Source organism: Phycodurus eques, chromosome 10 (genome assembly GCF_024500275.1).
Source record: "Phycodurus eques isolate BA_2022a chromosome 10, UOR_Pequ_1.1, whole genome shotgun sequence".
NCBI lineage: Eukaryota > Metazoa > Chordata > Actinopteri > Syngnathiformes > Syngnathidae > Phycodurus > Phycodurus eques.
In genome coordinates, this window is record NC_084534.1 from 29519976 (window position 1) to 29541342 (window position 21367).

General features: G+C 46.7%; 1 protein-coding gene across 1 annotated transcript; it reads right to left on the minus strand.

Moving 5' to 3' along the window:
- Nucleotides 1–86: 86 nt before the first annotated feature.
- On the minus strand, nt 87–19721 carry pcif1 (phosphorylated CTD interacting factor 1). The gene is made up of 16 exons (XM_061688428.1): nt 19625–19721; nt 15216–15443; nt 14827–14951; nt 12502–12627; nt 12280–12428; nt 10066–10220; nt 9835–9982; nt 7448–7531; nt 7283–7382; nt 6496–6655; nt 6248–6432; nt 5415–5501; nt 5160–5344; nt 5002–5095; nt 3599–3774; nt 87–2037 (listed from the first exon to the last, which is right to left on the minus strand). Exons 2-16 carry the CDS (start codon nt 15337–15339, stop codon nt 1728–1730), a joined length of 2208 nt encoding a protein of 735 aa, XP_061544412.1. The 5' UTR covers nt 15340–15443; nt 19625–19721; the 3' UTR covers nt 87–1727.
- Between the last annotated feature and the right edge of the window lie 1646 nt (nt 19722–21367).

Here is a 21367-nt window from a genome sequence, read left to right on the forward strand (position 1 = left end):
CACAACACGAAGATGAACATTTTCAAAACATCTCCAGTTTAGAAAGTATAACTGGTGTAATTTCACGGATGAAAGGACAAGTGGTGAAGGATGGAATATATCTTTACTGGGAGTCAAACTGCATTTTGTCCGTACAGCACAGATGTACATTCTCCAGTCCGACGTTTCCTATTTACACCACACATCAATCATCTAATTAGATGACGCCTTTGGCGAGGGCAGATCAAAAAGAGAAGAAGAATTAGGCCGCCGTCCGGCGTCAGTTTCCAGTAAGATCACGACGGACATGTCGACGCCACGCGAGCGGCCCGGCCCGGCCCGGCCCGGCCCGGCCCGGCCCGGCCGGTCTCCTTTCTCGTCCTTTCTTGTGAAAACTCTCGTAAAAATCTAAGTCGTTTACTTCTCGTTTTTCGCATATTTTTTTATTTTAAAAGTGGAAAAAAGGTCAGTCGTCCTATTTTAGCGAAAACAGTGACAGCTAACAACGACAAAAAAAAAGAAACTCAAATCCAAAGTATAAGACTCAGACCGCAGGAAATGGCAGCAAAAACACAGAAAAGAAGCAAGGGGGCGCTACAGAGACCAAAATGACATGAGGACGTTTTTGCATATTCTTCTTCTTTTGTACAACAAATCAACATTGTCCTCGCTACAAACGAAAAGAAAACGTTTCATGCACGAAGAAACAAAGTACGCAGAACTGCTGAGTCTGCAGCAAAAACAAAAAAGAAAAGTTGCTGATTTGACTTCAGACGCACACGAACACACACTTTCAACGTTTACAATATAGACTTTTTTTTCCTTCTTAACACTTTGGTTTAGTTCTGAACAAACTATTGTAAACAGTATGATAGAGAAACGATGTTAAATAAAAAGCATCCAAGAGCATCACTTTTCACTATACGTCATCTACACAACGGCGAGCAAGCCGTCGCGTCCTCGGCCCACCGCGGCGCCTTCTCGTAACGCACGTATCCGTCGATTTGTTTTGAAATGGGCCCGGCTTGCCGTCGCCGTGGTGACAGCCGGGTCAAGTCGTCAGTCGATTCGTCGGAAATTGTCAAAATGAGCGAACGAGTCCTCGCGTCGATCGCGGTTAACGCGCCCCCGCCCGCGACGACGTCGCCGCGCAGCCCCTTTTGCACGAAGCGTAAAGCGGCGCGACGGCAGAGCGGGAAAGTGCGCACGGCAACGGCGGCTTCCCGCATTCACACAGTCGGACGGCGGCGACGACCGCTTTGAGAGGCGCGCGTTGGGTGTTGCGTACTTCACGCCAGCGCGTGAGCGGCGGAACGGTAGCGTGGAAATGTATCTACTCGAGCGCGCGTAGTCCACATTCACGCAGCCGTTGCAACTTCCCACATTCGGATGATGAGATGACTGACGGTGACAAGTGAAGAGAAGCAAATGTCAGGCGTTAAACTTTGCACTCTACGGTCTCTCGTTCCATCTCTGCTACGTCGTCGGAAGGCGGAAAATGTGCGGGTCGCATCCGCACGCGGGACAGAGAGGCGGTGAAAATGGGCGTGAACAAGTGCGAAAGGGGCCGCTCGCCCGCTTCCGATTCCGATTTTGGCCGGGTGACTGAAGTCCAAAAAAGGAAACCGAAAAAGATAGCTGCCTTGTCAACCGATCCCCGAGCGGCCCGGTGTGGCATCGGGAGCCGTTATTGCTGAAAAGCAAGCGACCGATCGGCACGCGGGACGGCACGTGATACAGATGCTCCTTTACACGGTGGCCATCTCGTCCCGCGGACTGCCGTCGCCGCTGTTGTTGTTGTTGTTGTTGTTGTCATGGTTACCGGGCGAGACGACCGCAGCGGCCTCGTCGGCGGCGGATGAGGAGTCTCGGTCGGCCGCCGCCGGGTTGGCGGGGCCCCGCGAGGCCAAGGCGGGTGCGGCGGCGGCTCGCGAGGGGCGGTAGGACGCCGTCAGCTCGGCCAGACGCTCCGGCGTGGGCGCCCACTTTGCGAAGCCGGCCGCGTTCTGGAGGAAAAGCACGGCCGTGCCATGGGCCGCCCGGTAGTACATCTCCTCCCTACATGTGCGCACGCACGCGCGCGCGCACACACACACACACACACAAACAAACGCGCACACACACACACACACACACACACACTTAATTCATCCATATGCCCTCCATGGGTTTTTGGATAAGATGGATATGGCACCTTTACAAATGTCATCTTTTCTCTCTGTTTTTAACAGCGCTCAAATAATCCAGTCATGTCTTGAGATACAAGTATTCGTTCCGTGACCATGTTCTTATAACATATTTCCTTCAAATGCATGGAAATGCAATTAATCTGTTCCAGTCCCTGCGAGATTCCGATGCTGCTCTCCCGCCGTTGTCAAGCTTGCAGACAATGTCGATGAGGCACAATCCCCAGTAGATGGAAGCGATGCGCCATTTTTAGATTTGAGATGACTCATTACAACGTACAAGTCACAAGGAGGAAAAAGGCGGCCGTCGCGGGCTGTAAGTCCGACTAGTTGAAGCATTTTACACTCCAACAGATATCTATATTTGACAAAGTACGGGTTTTGCTAGTTAGCAGAAGTACAGGTACGGTCTGTGTGTTTTCTAAATGTGACCAAGTACTACAGAGACCTTGTACGCATGACGAAGAGTACGTTGGCCGCATATTGAGCTCCTCCAAACAGTACCAGTCCACGACTATACCGCTAAACGCATGATTATTTTGATAGCAAAAGCCATTCCTAAAACTTGTTTTAGCTGGTTGATGGACTAAAAACCCTGTTCAGATATTAGGGGTCTCATAATAAATAAATATATAATAAATATTAGCTTCAAAGTCACTGTCTGTTTGGTTTAAAAAGAAAAACATTTTCTCTGGTTTCAGCAAAAAGCATCAGAATTTCATAAAACCTTCATATGTTCTACTGCTGATTACTAAAGAACGGCAAAACACTGAATCAAACTACTTTTCCTGGTTGAAAAGTAAGGGGAGTCTGTTCTTTCATTTGGTAGCTTTGGTGCGTATGGAATTGTAGAACACAAAATTCTGTGGGTCTTGAATAAACAGTCAAAATGGCTGGTAATACAGGGTTTCTCTTTTCAGAAAATGGCTGCCATTGAATGAGTTCAGAAAGTAGCAGCAGATTGTAAAATGTAGTCATAAAACAAGTGAATGTAAAAATATTAGCTGGTTTTATAAAAGTCTCACATACGCACGCACGCACACACACTGTCGTACGTTTGCGTGCCGTGCCTATAAATGCACACGCTCGGAAGTGCTTCGACCCGTTTTGCCAAACATTTGTGAGTTTTTAAAAGTAGATGACAATTACTGTATTTCAAAAGGTTCCTTTAGTGTTCGAATTCTGGAAATGATTGATGAAAAATATTGATATATGATTTTATAGCAGTTAGCGGTTTTAGAGTGTAGCCAGCGGACGAATTTGAAGTTGCAAGTTTTTGAAAGCGGAGGGACGAGGTCAACGCGTCAAATGTCGCCAATGAGTCAGGAGCGCGGTCACAGGAAATGCGCAACGGCGAAAAAGCTCCCAAATGAGCGCCGAAGTTGTTTTCTAGTACCGGTAGAAGCGGAGCGAGCGTTCGGTGAGTTGGTCACCTCTTGCAAATGTGCTGACTTCCGGATCGGTACTCGTGCTCGTAGGCGGGCACGCTCATCTGGTGGCGCAGGAAGCGACTGGCCTCCATGCGATTGAGGGCCGGCGTCACGGGGTCTCGCCACTCGGGGACGAAGACGATGAAGGACAGCGGCTCGCTCGACTGCTCCAGAAGGTCCTGGGGGCCGCGCGCAAACGTCGCGACGCACAAAAGGAAGAATGAGGACAAAACATTTGCAAATGCTATTGTTCAACATGATTCCACGCATGATCAAAGTCCCTTTCACACCTTCACTTAGACAGCCCCTCCCCCCTTTTGTTTCTGTCATTTGAAATTTTTAAATCATGACGTGGTATTTTTAGTATCTGCCAGATTTTGGGAACCTCTGCCCTATTCCTTCATTCAGGCTGCGAAACGTGGCTGTTGTGTCAACAAATAATACTTATGTGCACTATCTAGTAGGCTTTACACAATCAGGATTTTTGGGGCAGATCACTGATCAGCAAGTTTAAAACAAACATCACAAGACGGAGCAATGTGTCCGTTTACATGACTTGTCCATTTATTGTATATACGTGCGTAGTGTATACTTCAGCATCTTCAAACGTATTCTCTAGCATTTTAGACAAAAGTTACAACATCAATGACCTCTCGGGGGCATTCAAGGATTGTCCACTGACATGAGTTGAGGTCAGGTCAACCTTTATGTACACGAGGAGGAGCGTGCTTGGACGCGGCACGCTCCTCCTCGTGTACATTCTTCAGGTGCCCGATCAAATTAGTCGTGTTGAAGCATTTAGACGGCGTTCCCCGCGACGTACTTCAGTAGTGCACAGACTGCAAAAAAACTTACGTGTTGTTTGTCCGAGACAACGCAAAATAGTCCCGCACCGACGACGTGTTTTTTCACTGACAAGATTGAAAAAACTTTATTGGCCGTCAGATGGTTACAGTACTGCGCCACAAGACACGTGACGAGGCTAAAAATAAACTAGCTTTCGGATTCATATGCGACAAAGACGCGGAGTTCAATGTCTTGTGCGGAGCCGATCCGTGACGTCATCGATCGGATCGGCGAATTATGACACGAAAGCCGATCGGCATAAAATGCTAATTATCGGCCGATACCGATCAGATCGGTGTAAAGTCTAATATTTATGTCTCCGTTTGGGTCAAATCCACTTCAGTTTTCCATTAGATTATTGTCTTCATTTCATTGGTGCTTTTATATTGCTTATAAAATGTAGTTTCTTTTTGTTACGCACCTTATGTCTCAATTGCACTGTTTGTCCTTCACTACTGACTCAAAAGACATGCAGAGGAATTTCAATAATACCTCTTCACTTGTACATATGGCAATAAACGCCATTCTTTCTTACTTTGTTGAAATGTGCAAAATGTCACCTCAAAGTGCGTCACCATGGCGTCCATCAGCTCTTCGCAGAACGGCGGGTTGGCTTCGAACGAGCCGCTGACGGGACAGAAGGACAGGAAGGGCCTGCAAACACGCACGCACGCACTTACTACACACTGGTCGTCACACGCGGGCGCGCGCGCCTCACCCTCGGGATCCGAAGTAGCAGTCGGTGTCGGGGAAGGCCGAGCAGAACTGTTTGTAGTAGCAGTTGAGCGGCGAGGCGAAACACTCGAAGGACACGCCGAACTGACGACTCAAAGCCTCAAACACGGACACCGGCAGCGTCCCCTGCAGGCCCGTGCCCTCGTTGGCGGTGTTGCCGAACATCACCTGCGCACGCGCACGCACGTCAGAACGGAACGGCCGGCTAGTCGGCCCGGCGGGCGGAAAGCGGGCTGACCTGGTAGCGCTTGAGCAGGCACCAAACCCTCGACAGGAACTTCTCGAAGCGAGAGTCGTCGATGCAGCTGTACCTGTACAGCAGCTCCTACACACACACACACACGAGCCATATATCATACAGTACACGGTGGTACCTTGATTTCTAAGTGCTTTAAAGTCTTAAAGTCAGACCCTTTGTTACAACTTTTTCGACATCTCATGACCTTAGCCAATATTTTATGTATTTTGTCAAGATTTTATGTGACAGACTGACACAAAGTAGCACATAATTGGGAAGGTCAAAACTTTATGCAAACATAAATATGAAAGGTGTAATGTGCATGTCTATTCAGTCCCTGTACTCTGAAATACAATCCAGTGCAATCCATTGCCTTCAGAAGTCAGCTAATTAGTAAATAAGAGTATAAATGCACCTGTTCTGTGAAGGCAAATGTTGGTCGTTTTCCAAAGTAAAAGCACATTCACGCAGGACGACAGAAATCAGCAAATATTTGAGTGTTGAGAGGATTCGGACAACTTGGACCGTCAAACACGGTCTCGAAATGATGAATGGATTATCAAAATAGTTGTCAATTAATTCGATCATTGATTGTCAATTAATCATTCAATTGTTGTACCTCTAGCATGTTTATGTGCGAATGAATGCTGCTGTGACAATTTTGTTTTCTAAAGTTGGAGACTTGAATCTTGCTCTTCTCTCTCCTCTACTAACAGCTTCACACCAACGTGCAACCAGACGGAATCAAATTCTGCATTTCCTGTATGCTAGATGTATACATATATATATATATGTTTTATGAAAAGCATTTCGAAGTTGAGTTCAGTACTGACCAGCTTGCTGAAGTGTCCCCTGTTGACTTTGACCATCTCCCCTCTGAATCGCAGACAGGCCACGTCGTTCTCAAAGTGAAGCTCCACGCGCGGGAGCGCGGGCGACGGCTGCGCCAAACGTAACGGGTAACAGTACACCAGGCGAGACGACGGCGGCGGAGGTGAAGAGGAGGACGTAGATGCCTCTGAACCCACAAGGCAAAATAAAGACATTTCATTCCACCACCTTTGTGTGTGTGTGTGTGTACCTGTGGGCGGGTCTTGGAGCAGGCTGAGGTGTGTGTGTCGAAGGCGTCTGCTGTACTCCGAGGACAGCTGGTAGATCTTGGAGCAGATTCCCTCCACGGAGTCTTTGGCCACGGCCGTCACGTGAGGGCCGCACTGCTGGCGGAGGTGCTCCAGACGGTCCTGCGCCGATCAGCGCACATGGCTCTTCAACAAGGTTGCGCGTGCGCGCAGCGTTGAGCGGTTTCAAGTACATTTGTCGCAAGCGCAGAAGCTCCATTTTCCCACCCAGGCCCTTCAGAACCTAAAACGCATCTCTTTCGTTTGACATCACGCACGGCGACCATTAGCCAAACATTTGACAAGGCAGTGGAAAGCTTTGATGTAGCTTTGCCACTTTCTCGCTTTATTGGAGCTTAGCTCACCACATTTCCCAAGTAGCTTGCCCGACACTGTGTGTGTGTCAGCGTGTTCATGTAACAGTGAGATTGTGTGTGTGAGCATGAGTGCACAGAGTGAAAAAGAGTGCGAAAGAGGGAGAGAGAATGTTACAGAAAGAGAGCGCGCGAAAGAGAGTCAGAGAGAAAATGAAAGAGCGAGAGTGAAACAGAGAGGAGAAGAAAACGAATGTAAGAGAAAGAAAGTGAGTTAGAGAGAAAGAGCACGAAAGCGAAAGGGTGCAAAAGAGAAAAAGATTGAAAGACAGAAAGCGAGAGAGCAACTGAAAGAGAAAGAACAAGAAAGATAGAGAACGAAAGAGAAGAGAGCCTCAGAAAGATAAAGAGAAAGAGAAATGGAGAGAGCGAGTACCATGTAGTCCTCCTTGCTGGCCGAGTGGTCCCTGCGCAACCAGCTCATGGTGTCCTCCGCATTCCACTTGACCACCTTGCGGCTCTCCGGGCTGGCGTTCCTGCGGCGGCGGGAAGGTTAGCGCGTAAACGCCCGCGATCGGGGGCCAGCGGGAGCGGCACGCACCTGGAGTCGATCATCTTCTTGGCCGCTTCTGCGTATTTGAACAGAAGCTTCCGGGCCTCCTCCTTGTATTTGATACGAGACAGCCTGACGCACACCGCAAACACACGTCGGCGTCAGCATCCCCGTTGCAATTGTTGTCGTAGGAACACACACCCGACCGATTAATGGGACGATACTAGCCCTTTTCAAAGCAGCATTTTTCTTCAAACATTCGAACAAATGTAAAAATATTTCCTTAGTATCTTAAATTAAATTAAATTTAAAAAATTCAAAAGAAAAAGGCAAAAAAAAAGCAACCGATTTTTGCCGATTTTACTCTCTATTGTGTAGTTAGGCAAATACTTATGGACAAAGTATTGTAAAACAATCCAATGTTCTGCCTGTAATTCACATCTTTATTGCTGTAAGCGTAAAGGGACCAAAAAAAAGACGTAATTTCATTCATCAGATATTTTTTTAATTCATCGGCTAAATATTTGGTTATCGCAATTTCATTCTGCCAAATATCAGAATTGGCCTGATTTTAACTACTTGTGACTTGTTTTTATCAAGTTGTTGCTTTAATAAACAATTAAAAATAACTCCAACTCCTGTGCTAAAAAGACGACAGACATCCATCTTGATAAATTATGTGACGTTTAAATTGTGACGTTTACATCGATTAAAAACAAGTTACAAGTAGTTAAAAACATTTTTTTAATTCCCGCCGCAGACCAGCGCTGAAAGCAAGCATAAATGATGACATCACTGCGCGGCGTCTGAGGAATTCCCAGCATGCCAAGCGTCAGTGTAAGTAGTGTTTAAGAATGTTGTGTGAGTGTTAATTATCCCTTAAATAGTGTTAAGACACCTTACATGTTTTTACCCCCTCTTCATTTTGTTGTTGTGTGCTAACTAATGTTTGATGATTCGCAACCATTATTAGCTTTAGCGCGAATGTGGCTCGTGTCAATGATTTGTTGCAGTTGGGAAGATCTGCATTTAAAGCGTAGTATCTCAATTATACCACTAGGGCGCACGACGACCGCAACACTGAATACAATATGAGGAGTAATTAAACATCAGTATTATTAATATAGACGTAATACTGAATCAATGCATGCATAAATAATGAAATATACGTATGGCAATCTTTTCAAATGTGGATGATTACTAAATTCTTTTAGCATATAAAATATGAATGTGAGAAAGTCATGATGTGCATAGTACATATACAGGTGGGTAGAAGCCTTCCTGATTTATGGGGTCCACTTTGGGGGGGGGGGCGCATTATACTTAAGAGCATATTATACACGAGAAATGACGGTATGCATTTTATTGTGCTGCAAATGCTTTTGTTTACTTCCCTCACCATTTTGACACATTGTAGCTTCACCGAGATCCCCATAAAGTTTGCTTATTAAAAAAAAAAAGAGCTCTCCACTGAAGGATGCTTGCGTTTAGCCTAGCTCTCCAACAAGCTATACGGATAACATGGAAGCGCCACCACGGAAGCAGAAAAGGAGCGATCGCTGGAGAAGACGAACGCGGCACCGCAGCAGATTTGATGGGAGAAAGTTAATCCAACACACCGTGAAGGTATCGCGGCTAGCTAGCCAACAGGCTAAGTAGCAGCAAGCTAGCCAGAAAGCCAGCAGCTTGGTCCAGTCCGTGAGGATTTATGGCACTGACGACGTGAAAAAAACAGTCCTGGGATTCTACCTGTGGCGAAGATACGGCGAGGGATCCTGGTTAAAGTAAGCCACGTTAAACTCAATAGAAAACATTTCTGTACGGAGACGCAGCAGCTAAACCACAGCAGTCAAAACGCGCCGGAGTCTTCTCATACCGGTTCAATAGGGAGTTTTTAAATAATCAAATTGGATTTTTCATATGTTGTTAATTATTATTTTGCAATAGTACAAGGAGTAACGATTTGATTGATTAGCTAGTCATTCGTCACTGTCAACACGAACAGCAAATGTTTGTGCGCGTGTGTGTGTGTGTGTGTAGTACATCCTGCAACCCGAGGGGTCGCGGGTTCGTATCCCCGCACGAGCACGTCGTCGTCGTGCCCCTGGGCAAAACACTTAACCCACATTCCCTACAAATGAATGCGGTTGGATGTCGATGGCGGTCCGAGGGGCCGTAGGGGCAGAATGGCAGCCAGGCTTCCGTCAGACTGCCCCATGCAGGGCAGCTGCGGTTACGCGAGTAGCTTACCACCACCAGGTGCTGACTGAGGAGCGAATGAATAATACGTGAAATTGGAAAGCGTCTTTGAGCGCCTAGTAAAGCGTAAGTGTAAACCATTGCTATTATTATTTAGCGGGCGGGTCGGAGCACGACCCAACATCGTCTTCATGATTACGCCAATGTTGCTGATGAATCGGCGCGCGTGGACAAACCTGATGGGGATGTCGTTCATGACCTCTCGGAACATGGACGGCGAGATGACGGGCTCGCAGTCGCTCGGCAACATGGGGTCCGAACCTTTGTCCGACACTTTCCTCTCCAGCAGCCAGCGGTTGAATGACTCCCGAGGCGGGTCGATGCCTGCCGCACACGCACGCACACACACGCGCACAAATGTACACCTTCTCTCCGCTGGCACACTTTGTCATTGTGTGTGTGTCCACCTTCTCTCTGGTGACAGAGTTCATGGTAGTGTTGCCTCAGTTTGGTGACCAGCTGAGCTCTCTGCAGCTCGATCTCGGGGTGGGGGGGCAGGTGTTTGGCAGGGGCGTGTTCTCTAATGACGGCGTTGGTCTGGATGTCCAGATCCCAGTAGACGCTGTACAATCATCACAAAAAACATCAACCCCCACGCGTGCATCTATACGTGGGTCCAAACAATTAATCGGACGATATTAGCCCTTTTCAGATGGGCTTTTTTTTTGACACTAGCACATTACTACATACCACAAAGATAATAACCTTCACACAAACTTGGCGGATTTTTGCCGATTTTCCTCTCTGTTGTAAAGTTAAGCAAATAAAGGACAAAGTTACGTAAATCAATCAAATCTTCTGCCTGTAATTCCCATTTCATCTTGCAAGCCACTGTATATACTCTACGCTGGAACCTCAGGTTACGAACGATTCAGGATACGTACGAAATTTTCATAGAAAACTAACCTCTAGCTCTGCATTAGTTTGGGTTAGTGAACATTCTTGGTATGGACGAATGCAAGGATCTATGGTGTGCTTCTACTCGCGCTGCGTGACGATCACTGACGCATAACGCTCGAACGTAAGCTGAAAACCCGTCGTCTGCTCCTCCGCGTAAGGCGGAAATCTGTTCTCGACGGAGGCTCCGCCTCCACATCATCGATCATCCGATCACAAATCTGAGAGTTTCTGATTGACGGTAAAAAAAAAACAAAAAAAAAGTCCAGAAATCATTTTATTTTCGTCAAAAAATACAATTTACAGTATGTCTAATATCTATTGAATTGTAGCGTCTCTCACAGCTAATGCCAGCGTAACCGCATCAAAATAGCGGACGTTCCACCTATACGCACATTCGGCCCATCAGATGCGACCAGCAGCCACCACATTAGAAATGAAGACCGAAGAAGGTGCGCAATCGTCACGCGGAAGGTTTTCTAAAAAAGTCAACAAAGGGCTTAACGGTCAGAATGGCACCAAAGACAAAAGGGAAACTGCTTCAGATTGCGTTAGTAGCACTTTTCATAGATGTGCATTCAAAGCAGGTCAAATTAGGCTCACCTGTAAGGTCAAAGTGCATTTCATGTTCATCCTGAAATTTCAGGCCAAAGGCCAAGATCAGAGTTTTTTGGGGGGGGGATATGATAAATCCAGTTTACGTACAGATGTACAGTATATTTTACAGCAGCACCTGTCAAAATGTGGTGGGTGGACTCCCTCTCGTGCACAGGTACAGTTCAGTTGGGTTCAATATTTTAGTACATTTGTTTTTAAAAGTATTTATTTAGGTATGATTTTGAATACACTTTTATGTGCAAAACATTTGAACTAAATCATAACTTAGCTACAGTTTTTTCCCCGTGTTTCAGCTCATTGCTAATGTTGAGAGTGCCTATTGTTACAGTGACTTACAATGATCTTGAATCTACTTTTTCGGAATAAAAAAAAAAAAGGTTTTGAATGCTACTACGTAGTTTTGGAAAAACCGTTCGCTTTATCCATTGTAAAATGTCTTTTTGTTGTAATATTCCAATTTGGTTCTTGAATAGTTCCTTTTTTTCTTGTACGATTTTGACTTTATTCATGTGAAATTGTATCTTTGTTTTGCATAATAATTGTATTCCATTTTTTGAATTTTTCCACAATGAAGTTTTTTTTTTCCCCATAATATTCATATGATATAGTCTTGTAATCTTCTAGAGGTTTTATTTCACGGTAAAATTACAACTTTTGTCCCGTAACAATGCAGTTTTTGCTTATAACATTTTGTACCACTTTATTCCTGTAGAATTACATATATTTTGTATACTTTGTTGTGTAACTTCGATGTTTTTCTTTTGCTGTAAAATCTTTTTTTGTACTATTCCGTCTTTAGTCTCAGATATTTTGACTTTAGTCCTGGAAACCTCGCGGTGTTGCTTTTGTATAATAGCACAACGTTTTCATATTTCTCTCATAATATAACGCCTATGTAGAATTTGAAGTTTGTCATGTAAAATGTGGACTTTATTCTTGGAAAATGACATTGTTTTCTTGTAATACTACAACTTCAATACTTCTCCTGTATTTGAATGTTGCTCATTGTACGAGTACTCTGAGAGCCGTGAAGTATTTGTTTGGGTGGTACCTGCGCACTGCTTTACAGCATCTATCCACACACAAAAGACGACTGGAAGACTTACACGGCCGGCCTGTAAGGAGCGGGAGCGGGGGCGGGGGCGGGGGCGGGAGCGGGGGCGGGGCCGGGCGTGGCGCCCTGTTTGTCATCGGGGGCGGCGCTCCAGGGTTTGGCGCCGGGCGCGCCGGGCGAGATGGGCGTGGTGGGCTCGGCCTGAAGGAGCGAGACCGCCGTCTCTTAAGAGGACACTCGTTCTCACAAGGTGCCGCGGGAACAAAATTCTTACCTTGGCCCTTTTGAGACTGTTGGGCCCGGCCGCCTGCTCCTCAGAGCTCCGCCTTTTCCGCTGGCCGTTGCCTAGGTTCCCGTCGGCGCCCTCTGCCGGAGCGGCGTTCAGGCCCAAAGGATCAGACTGCACACACGGCGCCGCTCACATTTAACAACAGCTTCACCATTAAGAAATAAAATACAGTCAACCCTGGTCTATTTGCACATTTCTCTCTCCACCACAACTGAAAAGCACAAATGTTATGTTTACGCCATACAATATTAGACTTTGTTTTCGTACGATTCGGTTTTCGACATTTTTATCGTCTAAACTTTGGGCCGGTTTTCACACATGCGTGGAGTTTTGGTCACTCTCCTCTCATTTCCCCAAATCAATTTTTAGCGCCGGGGAGGCGCGTACGGTCAGTCCACCGGTGCCGGGTTTATCTCGAGCCTGGCGGACGGGGGTCCGCCCCGGTCTGTCGCGTTGGCGGCGCTCTGCGGGGCAGCGCTCCCTGCGGTCGTGGGCCATGGTCCCTCTTAGCACGGATGCTTTCCGCACCTGCTTCCTCAGCGCCCAGCCGTGTAGTATGTGTGCATTTGTGCGTGTGTTTGCCTTTTGAGGGGCGGGTCTTTTCCAATCTGTTGTACTCTTGTGTTGTTTTTATTTCTGTGAAGCAGTTTGTGTTGCCTTTTTTGAATGAACTTTGATTTGATCTTAAAAATAGTTCACCCGTGATGGAACATTAGGATTTTCTAAAGATGTTGTAGCAGAGATCACTTGAAAATGTAAATACTGGCAGAGATTTATAAAAACAAAGGTGTTGCATATTGATATTTATCAGTTTCCTAAATGTTGAGAAATTATTAACGTGATCCGTGTCTTCACATTAATGAATATCATTATTTGTAACAACATATAACAAAATCATTATTAGAAGATCATTTGAGCAAATTTGTTATTTCAGAAGTGGGTATCAATGAGGACCCAAGAAGTTGGTCTCACTTTCAAATGGAGTTGCTGACCCCTGACCTACAGGAATTGCGCAACTTGTTGGAAAAAGGGTTCAAGACGGCAAGGTGTGTTAGGGCAACATCGGCATCACATCCTCAGGGTTGGCGCTGCCCTTTTGCCACCTCACCAATGGCTAATTCAAACAGAATGCGGCCAAGCGAATACTGCCCACGTACGCCACGCTGGCGAATTAAAAATCCCATGCGTCAAAACTGAAGAAAAATTTATTTACACCGCTCAAGTACATGTTGATGTACAAATTTAAGATTCAAATTAAATTTGCCTCATTTCTTTGCCTTTTTGTTCTGGCCTCCAATTTATGCAACTCATCCAAAGTACAAAGTGACATTTTTACTCAAGTACTGAGTACTTTTTTTTTTAACCACAGCATGAACATCAATTTCAAAAAAAAAAAAATACAAAATAAAATGTGAATGTACAAATTCTGATGTTGCTGTGTGTGTGTATATGCACAGTCAAAACTACAAAAAAAACATGGTGTTTTCTCAATTTATAAGTGAGATTTTATGGTAATGGATAAAAATATTAACTTTAATACGCACATCTTGGAGAAGAGTCATTGATGTCACTCTCCACTATACTCTGCTGACACTGACAGCAGGGCTACTGCTACTAGTAAGAGGATCATTATACAGTTGTACATTTTTACAAGGCATTCAATTAAATCAATAAGTCAATATTTCACTATGATAGATTTTTTTTTTTTTTTTACAACAATTCTTTAGCAAAATAAAGATGTGTTGTTCATATCAATTCATCATAAAATTTAGGCCTGGACTACAGCAAAGAGTGGTTTATTTGTTGGCTGTACCAAATGTTGTGTTGGTCATACTATATCGTTTATTTCTTGTGTTTTGTGAATAATCCTGCTTCCCCCCGAAGAACCACAGACAAAATCGTAATACTTGTTTAAAAGAAACACAAAAACTGACAAGGACTGGCTAAGTGTGACTAAAGGTTTAGCCACATAAACACGTGTGATCTTGTGGCTAACCACACACAAGTGTGGCTCGGAGATTTTTATACAGTTTGGCCACATCGACGAAGAGGATTCATGACCCATTGCCAGCCCTGCAAAATAACGCCTCGACCGCGGAGATTCTCGTCTCGGGGGAGAGTACCGCTCCTTGATCCACGTTATCGGCTACAACTTACGCACTAAGTGAAAGTGGTGACGGAAGTAAAATCCATACTTCGTTTCATTTGAATGTGAAGACTATGATTGGGGATTTTTTTTTCTTCTCTTCCCCCCCCCCCCAAGCGGACTCGCGATTCGGTCGGTTCGTAGCTCTCATATACGCAACTCACGATGACGTCATGCTGGCCCAACACCGGCACCTCCCACAGACTCTGATTGGTGAACCTGTTGAAGTAATACGGGCGGTTCTCCCGCCGAGACCAACACTTGGACCACCCTGCCTGGATCAGCTCATCTGCGGGCAGAGAGAGAGAGAGAGAGAGAGAGACAGAGAGAGAGAGAGAGAGAGAGAGAGAGAGAGAGAGAGAGAGAGAGAGAGAGAGTGAGTGAGTCGGCTGGCGTGCAGGTGAGACGGACGGCTGGCGGCGAGACAGAGCGGGAAGTGAGGGGAGAAGACAGACAGAAAGTAAAGACAAGTGGGACAAGTGAGAGGCAGCTGAGAGGAAGCCACAGACGGCCGAGAGTGAGACAGGCAGGCAGGCCGGCCGGCGCGCGGTACCTGGCAGTTCGGGCGGCTTGGCGGCGGACGGCGAGAGCGGCGGGCCGTGCGTGGCGGCGGACGCGGCGGGAGAATGAACCACGGCCGCCTCCCCCTTCAGCGATGCCTGGCTCTCATTGGACATCTCGGCTCCTCGTCACAATCGCATCGACCTCGACGACGACGACGACGAGACTTGCGACTCACTTTGACTTTGCAAGCACCTTCTGGCATACGCGTCAACTGATCCTGGTGGAAAAACAAAACAAAAAAAGCACACGGACGCCAAATGGTGGCAGTGAACTCGATTCAACTCGCTCCACAAGCAGCACATTGGCACATAGTGGAACAATTATCCTAAAAGAGGCTGTTTATGCCCTCTCCCAGCTGAAGTTTACTCTCAAACTAAGTATAAAACAAAGAGAATTGAGAACTTGCGTATTTCAAACAACTACATCTCCTCCACTAGCTGAATGCTAACACACAATTGGAAACACCATTGGCAAACGGCCATCCATAAGGCTCAAAATATTTTTTTTCCCTTTGAGGAGCAGTTTTGCTAATGATTTCTTCATTTGAGGAGAAGCTTTGTCGTTTTGGGGGAATTCTTTTGCTGCTTAATCACACAAGGACCCGAAGCAAGGCTTTTATGAAACAATAGAAATATGACAATATAACTGGGGAGCTGAACGTAGGGCTGCAGCTATCGAATATTTTAGTATACCACTGAAAATTCTATCAAACAATCGAGTATTTGGATTAACTATATTTTTGCTTGGTTAAAGAGCAATTTTGAATACAAAACAGAAAATTAGACCTTTCACTTAATAATGTACGACTCCTTTTTTGGATAATCAACAGTTTTTATTTGACTTTGCTCTTATTCCACATTTGCCACTTACAGACCATCAGATGGTACCAGTATACTGACCATACGTCACACAGTGACTACACTCAGCAAAAGCACCTGTAAGTAATGTGAATATGGTTGCTACGGTTACGTTATGTACTCGTCAGCTTTGTGATGAACGAGCCAAGACGGCTTCATCGGAGCCTCGATCGATGCGGTGGTGTCGTTACCCTTAAAGCAACACCTATCTAAACACAAACAGTGCTGCAACCCGTGTACACAGCACAGGTGCAACAAATCCACAACTAATTGACTTTGAAATTAATCAACAACTATTTTGTTTAACTTCCAATTGTCCAAATCCTGGGAATTTCTCCCTGTCAACAGTAAATATTCCCTGATTTCTGTCGTCCTCCATAAAAGTAGACTGATTATATTTGTGTTTAGTCAAAATACATTTGCAAACATCTGCGTTTACTTTGGAAAACAATGATCAACATTTTTGCTGATTTTCTGACTTTATGGACTAAACCGGTAATCCACAGATTAATCCATTCATAAAATAACCCATCATACTGTACTCAGACATATATTCTTTATGCTCTCCAAAGAACAACTAAAATTAGTGCTGCGCTGATGAGCAGGGAGGAGTCGAGTCCTCTCAATGAACAGTATATCCGTCTGTCTGTCTGTCTGTCTGTCTTACTCTGGCCCCGGGTGGCTGAGGTGCAGAAGCAGCCTCCGAGCAGGCATAACGACCATAAACCGTGCCGCCAAGACAATTTTCCCTCCTTTGAAATTCAGCAGACAGTGCGCTTCTGCGACCCGCGCGACGCGCTCCGGTCCTCCGGGGGGAAGGAGGCTGCGAGGCTAGCGGCACTAACGCCGTTGGGCGGTGGAGGTCCTCCACCGATCTCTTGGGCCGGACCTCCACCGATCTCGTCCGATTCTCCGCCACCTCGCAACGCGACGTGCGTGGGCGCTAGACGGCGAGACACGTTGCCCAAAACACTTGAGGGAAGATGTATTTTTTGTATTGTGGGCATAGTTTCATAGCTGATGGCATGCTATACTGGTAAAACTGGGGGAAGTTATTTATGAGCAAGGACGTGCAATTCCACCAAATGGCCACCGCGTGGAACAAGGGCGCTTGCTGTATATATCGGTCATCGAATGAATCGGTTCTGTGTTCATCCATCACGGTCTGGTTCGGCGCTGCCACAAAGAAGGGAAAGAAAAAAATAAACCGCAACGGACAGTCAAGGCCGCCAAAAAAAATCAGCGGTCCCCACCTACCCACTCTTGAGGACTTGCACGCTCCCAGGACTAAATCAAGGGCACGCAAAATCCTCTTGGAGCCTCCACATCCTGGTCACCACCTCCTTCCCTCGAGGTAGGCGCTACCGGACAATGCCAACTCAAACCACCAGCTTCTTCCCTCTTGCCATTAGCTTCTTAAACATTTAACTTACAATTTCATTGCAACACGCTGGCAATTTTGCACATCTGTCGGGACACTTGTTCATGACTCGTACACTCACTGTATTATCACGCTGCACTGTTTGCATACTGTTGTTGATTACTACTGATTATCCGCACCATTTGCACAATCGGCATTGTACCAGATCATTGCACTACTAGTCACTTTGAAGTGCGTGAGGACTCATTTGCATCATTTGCACAATTGCCATGATACCGGCATCACCACACGAGCGCAACGCTTTCATGACTCTCCACACTCGTGCATTTGATGTCCGAAATGTATATTTTTGTCACAGTGGCCGTTTGTCATCGTACTGGAGCAGCTCCGACTAGCGGAGAGAAATTCCTTGTGTCCTGTAACATAGTGAGGTATACCCCCCGCACAGTGACGTCACAGCCCCGTCCACAAAATCGGGAAATTTGAGTAACATAACAATAAGATACAACTTTCGATAATCATTTCCAGATTTATATATATTTACAAATCGTAATTTCAACATAGGCCGCCGTTGTTTTTTTTCGTCGCAGTGCAATCTGGGTCGCGACGTCAAATGGGGATGTGCCCGACGTCGTGTAGCAGCACCCTTGCAGCGATGGACGCTGTTCAGCCATTTCAGTTTGAGCCAGGGTGCGATCAGGGTAATGAGGATGAAGATGGCGGGTGCGCAGAAACCCGAGTTGCTGGTTTTCGGTGGTGTATTTGTAGCTACTGCTGAAGTGGCCTGATCGAGGTACGCGGCCAGCGCCTGCTGTCTTTCGTGTCTTTTTGCTCGGCTTTCGCTCGTCACGAATCTGGGCTGAAGTGACGAGAACACAACCGCGGATCTTTCGGCAGCTCAACCCTTCCGAGCGCATTCTCCGCTTTCTCTCTTTGGGAAAGCGATGAACGCTTACCTCCTTTTTTGCATTGGAAATTGCATCCCAGAGCGGCGCAGTACGCCATTTTTAACTCTTAGCTGACGATAAAAGTTGTTCGCAAGTGACTAGCTTGGCTCCGCAGAGAGCAGCAACGTAACAATTTTACAACAGCCATTCTACGTCATCATTCCCAGAATGCTTTGCGCACGCTCAAATATGGCAGAGATAGTGTATCAAATTATGGTGTAAAAAAAAAAGCGTTTTTTTTTTAACTCATCGGAGTGAATTCAAAATATATACCACTGTATTTCAGTAGTGTGTAATGTAATGTATTTGTCCTTTCAATCGGAGGTCACTTGAAGCCACATGTCAACAATTCAGTACTACAGTTTTCTCGTTTTCAGCACTTACCTTCAAACATATTCAATGTATCTAGAAACAAAACACGAAAATGGGCTTGGCTGCACTTTAAGTACTAACACCGTTGTATCAGCGTGATTTTTTATTCTTTTACATCTATGTACAGTATGTACGTTAGAGGGCCATGTAAGTACCCCGATGACTTTCACGGGCTGGCGTTCCCGTCTGAAATGTGTTGTGCATGTCAAAAGGACGCCGTGATGAAGATTTCAAGGCAAAAGAGAAAGCGCCACTAGCTGAGCTCGAAATAATCGCTGCGGGCGGGTAATAACCCTCGCGTACGCGCCCATTGAAAAAGTGTCGAGTAAAAAACGTTGTCTCGATTGTGCTTGTCGTCTTGTTTTGCTCGTTCTCCGGCGGCCCCAGAAATGAGCGCCATGGTTGCACGCATGCGCAGTGGCGGCGGCGCTGCTCGCCAAACGCGGAGGAAGAGGAGGAGAAGGAGGACGACGACTAGCCAAACGGGGGAGGACAACAAAAGGCTGCGGACGGACGGACGGACGCCACTCCGCATCTCCGCCGGCGCGGCGGCGCAGCCCGACGAGCGTGACGACGCGACTCGACGGCAGCAGTCGGCCAGCTCGCCAGCTGCCATCTTGTCCGTCCGCACCGCCGCTGCCGTTTGGGCGCCACTTCTCCTCCTCACACAAGATGGCGGACACGCCCCTGCCACAGCGCCGAGCGTCCTGCGAACCCTTTCCAGTCGTTCCTGCTCTACCCGGGCGCCGAGCGAGCCCTTTGTGCGGCTTATTTCAAAGCCGGGAGCTTCCGACGCGTTCGTGTGGCGTCGGAGCGGCTCTAACGCGCCGCCTCGCCTTACCTGAACTGTTTGAGAGGCTGCGAGTCGCGGGCTCTGCCTGTCGCTTCGGGGTCCTCCGCTCCGCTCCCTCCCCGCCTGCTCAGACATCTTTACAGTGGACAGCAAAGCCCGACTGCGCATGCGCCGAACCGCACTCACTTCCGGTGCGCGTCTGTCACGTTCCTGCCGCCATTTTGAGCAGGACGCGCTCTTTCAAAATACGTTTAAAGCACGCGCAACATCAGAATCGGAATCAGAATCATTTTTGTTTGCCAAGTATGTCCAAAACACACAAGGAATTTGTCTCCGGTCGTTGGAGCCGCTCTAGTACAACAGACAGTCAATTTACAGAACACTTTGGAGACATAAAGAAGACATTGACAAAAAACAATTGTGCAAAAAGATGCAGAGTCCTCTAGCACTTAGAGCTGTTCGAAGGACTCCTCTTGCAATAGTCCGGCGCAATGACCATTGTGCAAAGGGCGCCGAGACTTCAAGGAGCGGATGGGTCCAAAATGACGCGCTCTCATTACCCAGGCTGTGTTTTTGTAATCAGTGTACCCTATGATTGAATAGTGTATTATCAACCCTAGTAAATGATGGAAAACAGTACATTGACTTCATAGAAACACTCAGACATCAATGGCATCATGTTAATGTTGATCAAAAACAAATGAGGAATACCGTGAATATTGAATTTTAAAATCAAGCTATTTGAATGCTGCGAACCGCAATCGTAGTTTATTGATGTCATACAAACATTCATTCGTTTTCCGTAGCGCTTCTCCTCACGCGGGTCACGGGCGTGCCGGCGCCTATCCCAGCCATCTCCGGGCGGGAGGCGGGGTACGCCCCGAACCGGTCGCCAGCCAATCGCAGGCCACATAGAAACAAACAACCGTTCGCACTCGCGTCTACGGGCAATTTAGAGTGTTCAATTAACCTACTGTGCGTGTTTTTGGGATGTCGGCAGAAACCGGAGCGCCCGCAGAGAAGCCACGCAGGCACGGGCAGAACACGCAAACTCCACACAGGCGGGGCCGGGGATCGAACCCCGGACCTCAGAACTGTGAGGCGGATGTGCCAACCAGTCTCCCTCCGTGCCGCGTCATACAACATTTAGCCATAAATAGCCGACCGGTTAGCACATCCGCCTCACAATTGTGAGGTTGCGGGTTCAAATGCGCCCCCGCCCGTGTGGAGTTTGCGTGTTCTCCCCGTGCCTGCGTGGCTTTTCTCCCACCTCCCAAAAACATGTGAGCGAGGTTGATTGAAGACTCTGAATTGCACGTGAGTGCGAACGCTTGTTTGTTTCTATGTGGCCGGCGACCGGTTCGGGGCCTACCCCGCCTCTCGCCCGGAGATGGCTGTGATAGGCTGCAGCGCGCCCGGAAAATTGACGGATGACATAATGTGCGAAAGGGTTCTGGGCCATTTTGGACTCATGTTGCGCATTACAATGATAGTCATACAAAAACGGTCTTTATTGTTTGAACAAAAACCAAATAAGAAATTCGAATACAAATTCAGTGAATTGAGCAATTCATTGAGTAATTATGAAATAAATGTAATGCAAAGCTGTATAAAGTCAAGAAAACCCCACTTTGGACACGCGTCGCGCATCAAAGGCTCTTGTGTCACGATTTGCGACTTGTTAAGGACATATTTCTCTCTTATTCAAATGAATCTTGGAAGAAACTACGTTACATTGATGAACCACTTACGTTTTCTTTTTGTCCAGAACATTCTCACCACATTCACTTA